We start from the raw sequence: 8,643 nt of genomic DNA on the forward strand, positions 1-8,643 counted from the left end.
TTTTGAGGGTTACTCATGTATCCTATTATATCATCTGTAAACAGTGATACTTTGATTTCTTCCTTTCTGATTTGTATCTCCTTGTTCTTCTTTAGTTGTCTTATTGCTCTAGATAGAACTTCAAGTACTGTGTTGAAAATGTAAGGAGAGAGTGGGCAGCCTTGCCTTGTCCCAGATTTCTGTGGGATTGATTTAAATTTCTCTCCATTTAGTTTGATGTTGGCTATAGACTTGCTGTATAGGTATGTGCCATATATCACTGATCTCTCCAAGACTTTAAACATGAATAGATGTTGGAATTTGTCAAATGCTTTTATGGCATTTAAACAGATAATCATGTTGTTTTATTTTTCATTCAGTTGGCCTACATGGTGAATTCTGTTGATGGATTTCTGTATATTGAACTACCCCTGCATGCCTGGTAGGGCATGTTGTTTTGTCCACTTTTCATAGGCTTCATCGATGAAGCCTACTTGGTTATGGTGGATGATATATTTTATGTGTTCTTGGATTCGGTTTGCAAGTATTTTGTTGAGTATTTTTGTGTCAATGTTGATAAGAGATAAGTTTAAAGTTCTCTCTCTCTTTTTTTTGTTTGGTTTGGTCTTTGTATCTTTTAGGTATCAAGATGACAGGAGCTTCATAGAATGAGGTTCGTAATGTTCCTTCTGTTTATATTTTGTGGAATAGTTTTAAGCGTACTGGAGTTAACCCTTCTTTGAAGGACTGCTAAAATTCTGTGCTGAAATCATGTAGCCCTGTTTTTTTGTTTGTTTGTTTGTTTGTTTTTTGAAAGGGAGGCTTTTGATGACTACTTCTATTTCCTTACAGGATAAGGACTATTTAATTAATTTACCTGACCTTGATTTTTTAAAGATTTATTTATTATGTATATAGTGTTCTGTCTGCATGTATACCTGCCAGGACCCCTTTCTCATTATAGATGGTTGTAAGCCATCATGTGTTTGCTGGGAGTTGAACTCACGACCTTTGGAAGAGCAGCCAGTGCTCTTAACCTCTGAGCCATCTCTCCATCACCCTCTTACCTTGATTTAACTTTGGTAAATGCAACCTATCAAAAAAATGTTCATTTCATTTAGATTTCAAATTTGTGGCATATAGGCTTTTGAAGTAAGATCTGATGATTTTTTTTTTTTTATTTCCTCAGTATCTGTTGTTTTGTTCACTTTTCATTTCTGATTTTGCTGATTTGGATAGTGTCTCTCTCCTTTTAGTTAGTTTGACTAAGGGTTTGTCAATCTTATTAATCTAAGAGCTCTAAGAACCAGCTCTTCGTTTCCTTGATTCTTGGAATTGTTTTCTTTGTTTCTAATGTATTGATTTCAGCCCTGAGTTTGATTATTTCCAGTTGTGTATTCCTCTTGGTGTGTCTGCCTCTCTGTTTTCTAGCGCTTTCAGGTATGATGTTAAGTTGCTTGTATCAGATATCTCAAACCTCTTTCTGGAAACACTTAGTGGTATGTACTTTTCTCGTAGCACTGCTTGCATAGTGTCCCATAACTTTAGATATGTTGTGCCTTCATTTTCATTGAATTTCATTGAGTAGAGAGTTGTTTAGTTTGTATGTGTGTATAGGCTTTTGTTATTTCTGTTGTTTTTGAGATTTAGTTTTAGACCATGGTGGTCTAATAGGATTATTTCAATCTTCTTGCACATGTTGAGACTTGCTTTGTTCCTGACTATATGGTCAATTTTGGAGAAGGTTCCATGAGGTGCTTAGAAGAAATATATTCTTTTGAGTTTGGGTGAAAGGTTCTGTAGACATCTATTAGGTTCATTTGATTTAGGACCTCTGTAAGTGTCATTATTTCTATATTTAGCTTTTGTCTTAATGATCTGCCCCTTGGTGAGAGTGGAGTGTTGAAGTCTCCCACTATACAGGTGTTGAGATCGATGTGTGATATGAGCTTTAATAATGTTTCACTTACAAATTCAGTTGCCCTTGTATTTGTGGCATAGATGTTCAGGATTGTGATGTCATCATGGTGGATTTTTCTATGATGATAATGAAGTGTCCTTTTCCATCTCTTTCAATTAATTTTTGTTGAAAGTCTATTTTATTGGATATTAGGATGGCTACTCCATCTTGATTTCTGGGTTTGTTTTCTTAGAAAACTTCTTTCCATCCTTTTACTCTGAGGTATTCTCTATCTTTTTTGCAGAGGTGTGTTTCTTGAATGCAGCAGAATGCTGGATTATGTTTCTGCAACCACTCTGTTAGTCTGTTTCTTTTCACTGGAGAGTCAAGTCCATTGATATTGATAGATATTAATGACCAATAAATATTAGGTCCTTTTATTGTGGAGTTGTTAGTGATAGTGTATTTGTGTGGTTGTTGGTTTTGTGTGTGTGTGTGTGTGTTTGTGTGTGTGTGTGTGTGTTTAGTTATCTATACGCTGTGTTTTCTTGGGTGTATTTTATCTCATTGGGTTCGAGTTTTCCTTCTACTATATACTGTAAGTCTGGGTTGCTGTATAGATATTGTTCAAATTTCATTTTGTCATGGAATATTTTGTTTTCTCCATCTATGTTGATTGAAATTTTGCTGGGTATAGTAGTTTGGATTGACATCTGTGGTCTCTTATGTCTTTATGACATCTGCGTAAGTCCTTCTGGCTTTCATAGATTCTGTTGAGAAGTCTGGTGTGATTCTGATAGGTCCACCTTTATATGTTATTTGGCCTTTTCCCCTTGCTGCCTTCAATATTTTTTCTTTGTTCTCTTCATTTAGTATTTTGATTACTATGTGATGGAAGGAGTTTCTTTTCTGTCTAGTCTATTTGGTGTTCTGTAAGCCTCTTGTACGTTTAAGGACATCTGTTTCTTTAATTTAGGAAATTTTTCTTCTATGATTTTCTTGAAAATATTTTCTGGGCCTTGGAGCCTGGAATCTTCTTTTTAATCTATTCCTACTATTCTTAGGTTTTGTCTTTTCATGCTATTTTTTATTTCTTTGATGTTTTGTGTCAGGAAATTTTTGGATTTTATGTCTTTTTTAAAATATGTATTGATTTATTTAATTGTATCTTCAGTGCCTGAGATTCTCTCCTCCATATCTTGTATCCTGTTTGGTGATGCTTACCTCTTTGGTTCCCAATCATTTTGCTAGGGTTTCCATCCCAGGCATTCCTCAATGTGTATTTTCTTTATTTATTCTAATTTTGTTGTCATGTCTCGCACCATTTCCTTCATCTGTTTGAATTTGGATTCCTGTCTGCCCATCATGTCTTCTATTTGTTTGGCTGTATTTGCCTGTGTTTCTTTGAGAGATTGTTCATTTCCTTTTATGTGCCTCTAATAACTGGATAAGCATAGATTTAAGATCATTTTCCTGTGTTTCTGATTATTTAAAATATCCATTGATTTTTTTTTTTGGTTGCTGGTGAAGCCATGATGCCCTGATTTTTGTTGGGTGTGTTCTTACACTGGCCTTTAGCCATCTGTTTGCACATAACCTTTGCTGTTTGTGTCTAGAGCCTGTACTGCAGACTGGGTCCGACTGTCATGAGTATTCCTCAAGAAGTTGAGAGAGGTTCAGGGGTTTGAGAATGGATGTTGGTGTTTCAATGTGCACAATCATGGTAGCATGTGTGGGAGCCCTCTCTGAAGGCCATGGGTAAGGGCTTGCAGTTGCCTAGAAGGGTGGGACACAAGCATAGGTGGGGATGCTGGCGGGGTTTGTGGATGCACTGTACAGGCTCCCTGAATGGCTCAGTGGCCCACAGGCCTGTTGGACTCTGTGTTCCTATCACTCATATCTGTCTGGACTGCACCATCTTAGATCCAGGCACTATTCTCCTGGACTCCGCTGGGAGACACACAGAACAGGGACTTGGATTTTGGGAACACTCTCCCAGGGATCCCGATGTTGTCCACAGTAGGGGGTTAGGAGGATCTGATGTCTGGCTGCTAGCACAGAGGGTTCCCAGATCTGGGGCTCTGCACACACTCACTCACAGGCACATGTGGAAAGCACAGGCGCCCCAATGCACTCTACTTTCAGATTTAGGCCTGCAGCGTATCCAGTGGGATCTACTATCTGGCCTACTACTAGAGCAGAGGGTCCCCAGACCTGTGGCTAAGTTCTCGTCCCTGGGGCATGTGAAAGTGCAGGGGGTACAGTAGTGGGGTCTACTGTCTGGCCACTAGAGCAGAGAGTCCTCAGGCCCACACAAAAGTGCAGGGAGTCCACAGTTCACCACTCCCAAAACCCAGGTGATATCCTTGGGAGGCCTGTATCCAATCTGCCCCAGCTCAAGGATTGTCCTCTCTAGCTTGGGAAGCCTCAGAGTCAATGCTCTGGTTCCAGTTGACCGTCCACTCATCAGTTTCAGAATTTTGGATCCTCTGCTCCCCAGATAACATGCATGCTGGTCACTGCCATCTTGGAGCCCTCCGAAAATCTTTTATCTTTGGCCTGTTTAACCATCTCATACAATCCAACCACTTACAGTACAGCTAAGTACATACACATAAAAAGTTGCTGGAATGCTCTGAATACGATTGTTTTGTTATTTCCGGTGGTGGTGGTGGTGTGTGTGTTTAACAAGGTTCGTTTTCTCCACTGAGATTATAATAAATATTGTCTCACCACAGGTCAAGTCAGAAGAGGACAGAGAACAGTCTGAACGCTGGTTTGGTCAACTATTATTAAAAATAGCTGATCCCTAATATGTACAAAAAATAAAATATAAATGAAAAATACAAACAAAATTTCCTTTTAAAATAATTTTAAGAAAAAAAAGATGGGCATGAGAATGGAAAGTGCTGGTTCTTTTTTCTCTTCTGTTGCAAATTCATGTTGTGGTTTGGGTGGGGTGGTGGAGAGCGCATGTCATCTGTGGGTGGCACTGCCCACTGCCCAATGCTTCTCTACTCTAAGGTGACCACATATAAATTCTGAGATGGGAAGTGGAAGGTGAATGGGTCACAATGGTCTTAAGTTTAGCTTTTCCTGTTTTCTGTCTAGTCATCCTCATCAGTCTTCTGCTTCTTGGTGTCAGCACCATCATCCTCATCATCTTCAACTACCCACTTGCCCATAGAAGCCTCAGTTTCCTCATTTTCATCTCTGTCCTCTTCCTCACCATCACCTTCCCCCTTCTCCTCCTTCTCCTTTTCTACATGTACCTCATTGTCAGCCTCCTGCTCCTCATTTTCTTCATTAGCATTCCCATTAGCAGGTGTATCTCTTCCATTCTCTGCCTCCTCCTCAACTTTCATTTTCTCCTTCAAGTCCTTGGTAGTGATCTCAGAGCTGGTGTCCACTGACTTGGCTTTCTCAACTGAGTCTTCAAATTCGATTTCTCTCTCACTCAGCTGCATCGAACCTATGAAGCAGCTTTGATGACAGAGCTGAGGTGGGCTTGTGCACTGCTAAAGTTTAATATAAAATGTCCTGCTTGGCTTCATCTCCTTGAATGCTTAGTCCCCAGGTTGTGACACAGTTTGGGCAGATTGTGGGACCTTTGTAACACATGACTTAGTTAACATAAAGGGGTCACTTGACCCTAATTGGTGTATCTGTCTGGTTTCACCTAAGATCTCTGCTGAGATACAAAAAAAAAACAAAAAACAAAAAAAAAAACAAACAAACAAACAAAAAAAAAAAAAAAACAATCCACAAAGTCCCAAAAGTAGGCTGGCTCTTCATGGACTTTCTTTCCATGTGTTGACTTTACTGAAACCCATATATGTGAGAGAGTAGTTGGGTAAAACAGATACCTCAGGTACTTAAGCCACCGTGTCTTACTCACCATAAAGAACCCATATGCTTTTTATTTGTGAGTCAACATAAGCCTCTCCTCCATTAATTATTTTCTGGTATTTTGTCACAGTGACTAACAGTAACTAATAAAGAAAGCAATTACCAAGTAATATGGCTGTTGACCTGCTAGACGTAACTGGTGGAACACAGGCTTAAGGAGCTGATTTATAAGAAGTATATAGAAGGTTTTGGAGATGTGGGCTGTTCAAATCCTATAAGCAGTATTAAAGGGTATTTTAGTGAGGTTTGGAAAACCTAGAATTCTGTCTGATAGAGATGCTCTTGATGGTTCAGAGGGAAACCAGGACCTACTGGCAATTAGATTGGATGCCACTCCTGTTATACACTAGGAAAGTGTATAACAATGCTATAGACATTGGAAACAACCTATTTGTCCTTCAGCAGAAGAAGGATAAAGGATATGTGACACATTTCCAGAATGCTGTATTACTACAACTCTTTAAAAGAAATGGCATCATGCTTTCTGAGACATGACTGTGCATGCCATAGAGCTGTGTTCAGTCTGTTCCAGCCCTGACTTGACGTTGTTCACTCCTACTGAGGAACAAGTCAGTCAGGAAGACACCGCAGCCATGTATTTTAAAGACACTGGAAAGGCATCGGTGGAACCGAGGTGGCGATTCATCGGATTTGAATCATGCTCACCAGCCACAACATGAAGTAGCTGGAGAAAGTGTGCTGACTGACTTGATCAGAGGCACTAAGGAAAGGAATATGCAACTTAAAGGCCGGTGCGCATGCCTCCAAGACACTGAGTATCACTACAAGAAAAACCCTTTGTGGTGAAGGTTCCAAGACATGGGGTCATTTGAAAATGAGAATCCATAAGCGACTCATTGACTTACACAGTCCTTCGGAGATTGTTAAACAGATTTCTTCAATCAGTACTGAGGCAGGAGTGGAGGCTGAAGTCACCATTGCAGATGCCGGAGTTAATTATGTTAATAAATTGACTTACCCAGGTCAAAAAAAAAAAAAATGACATCATGAATATTTGCAGTCAAATGAATGTAACTAGATAAAAAAAAACATTCTGAGTGAGGTAACACAAACCCAGTAAGATAAATATAGGATATCTGAATATTGGCTATTAAATAAATTATAACCAAGCTATAACCCATACACTCAGAGAAGTTAGGCATAGAGGAAGGTTCTGGATAGGGAAGTCATGTATCTCCATGGAAGGGGAAAATAGAATAGATTTTATGGGTAGACTGGAGCTGGAGATAGGGATAGAGAAAATTAAGAACAGAAGGATCAGGTGGTAAAGAGAAGAGGACATAGGATTGGGAGAGGAAATGAGAAGAGAAACAGCTATAATTAAAGAAAATTTGAGTGGAAGTGTAGAAACTTAGTTCAGTGGAACCTTCCTATAAAATATAAAAGGTGATTGTAAAGAAGTCACCAAATAATGAGGGCAATAGAACCCTTATTGGCCATCTTTTGTCACCAAATGATGCTTTCAGTGCTAGGTCTGGGTTTCAACAAACTAAGTTGTTGCCTGACAAGGTCTCATGGAAATCCCCAAACAACACCTGCTGTTGTCAAGACAATAGATTGCTTTCCACAGACAGCAAGACCTCATTACTAAAGACAACACTCATACAACTCATTGAACTTGAAGAGGTTGAGATAGTGCCTACATAGGACCTTCACCCCATGTTCAAGTATCTATGAGATGGAAAGTAACGCCACAGGCTACCAAAATTAGAAAAGTCAACACTAACTCAAACATAATACTGTTGATCTACAATCTGCCCTGCAATGTTGGCACAGATTTTATGGGCGTAACCGACCAATGTCAGCTTTGGCTTAAGGCCCACTCCATGAGATAGAAAACCATACCTGTACTTCTCGGTTTACCAAGAAACAACCATCATCAGAAAGACTTCCTCCTGCAGTAGATGGGAGTAAATACAGAGACCCACAGCCAGGCATTACAGAGACACACACAGAGGAAGAGAGACTTTGGAATAGTTAGTTACAAATGAGATGTCTCTATCAAATGCATCTCCTTGGAGCACAAAAACAAACAAACAAACATGGAAGAGGTTGACGAAATGGGAAAGACAGAGGAAATGGAAGATAGCATGAGAGCAAGGCCCTCTAAAACATCTGAGCAAAGCTCATATGAACTCATAAAGAATGAAGTAGCATGCACAGGGCCTACAAAGGTCTGCACCACATCATCTGAATGTATGTTATAGTTTTCAGTTTAATACTTTATGGGAATCCAGAATGTGAGTGAGGGGTCTTTGATTCTTGTGCCTTCTCCTGACTTCTTTTATTTTTATGTTGGCTTGTCCAACTTTGATATGAATGTTTTGTTTTATCATACGAACACACACACATTAAAAAACATTTAAAACTTTTTTAATGTTATAGTGATGAACTCAAGTTAGTGGGGGTACTAAGAAATAAAATATATACTGATTTTTTATTTTAATTTTATTTGTATATTTCTTTATTACAATTTATTCACTTTGTATCCCTACTGTAGCCCCCTCCCTCATCTCCTTCTCCTCACACCCACCCTTCCTATTCTCTCCCTATGCCCTTTCCCTAGTCCCCTGATAGGGGAGGATCTTCTCCCCTTCTAACTGACCCTAGCTTATCAGGTCTCAGCAAGGCTGGCTGCATCATCTTCCTCTATGGCCTGGCAAGGCTGCACCTCTCAGCGGGGAGGTGAACAAAGAGCCAGCCACTGAGTTCAAGTCAGAGACAGCTCCTGTACCCCTTACTAGAGAACCCACTTGGAAACCTAGCAGCCAATAAGCTTCCATTTAACATGGGATGCAGGTTCTCTCCATGCATGGTCCTTGGTTGGAGTATCC

At 39.6% G+C, this 8,643-nt stretch overlaps 1 protein-coding gene and 1 pseudogene across 1 annotated transcript; one reads left to right on the forward strand and one right to left on the reverse strand.

The window, feature by feature from the left end:
* Nucleotides 1-4,972: 4,972 nt before the first annotated feature.
* Nucleotides 4,973-5,346, reverse strand: LOC129678311 (prothymosin alpha-like). The gene has a single exon (XM_055609056.1). It carries the CDS (start codon nt 5,344-5,346, stop codon nt 4,987-4,989), a length of 360 nt encoding a protein of 119 aa, XP_055465031.1. The 3' UTR covers nt 4,973-4,986.
* A 1,035-nt stretch (nt 5,347-6,381) lies between these two features.
* Nucleotides 6,382-6,791, forward strand: LOC129678312 (40S ribosomal protein S20-like; annotated as a pseudogene).
* Nucleotides 6,792-8,643: the final 1,852 nt, after the last annotated feature.

The sequence above is a fragment of the Psammomys obesus genome, unplaced genomic scaffold, assembly GCF_907164565.1.
Source record: "Psammomys obesus unplaced genomic scaffold, mPsaObe1.curated_primary_1811, whole genome shotgun sequence".
Classification (NCBI taxonomy): Eukaryota; Metazoa; Chordata; class Mammalia; order Rodentia; family Muridae; genus Psammomys; species Psammomys obesus.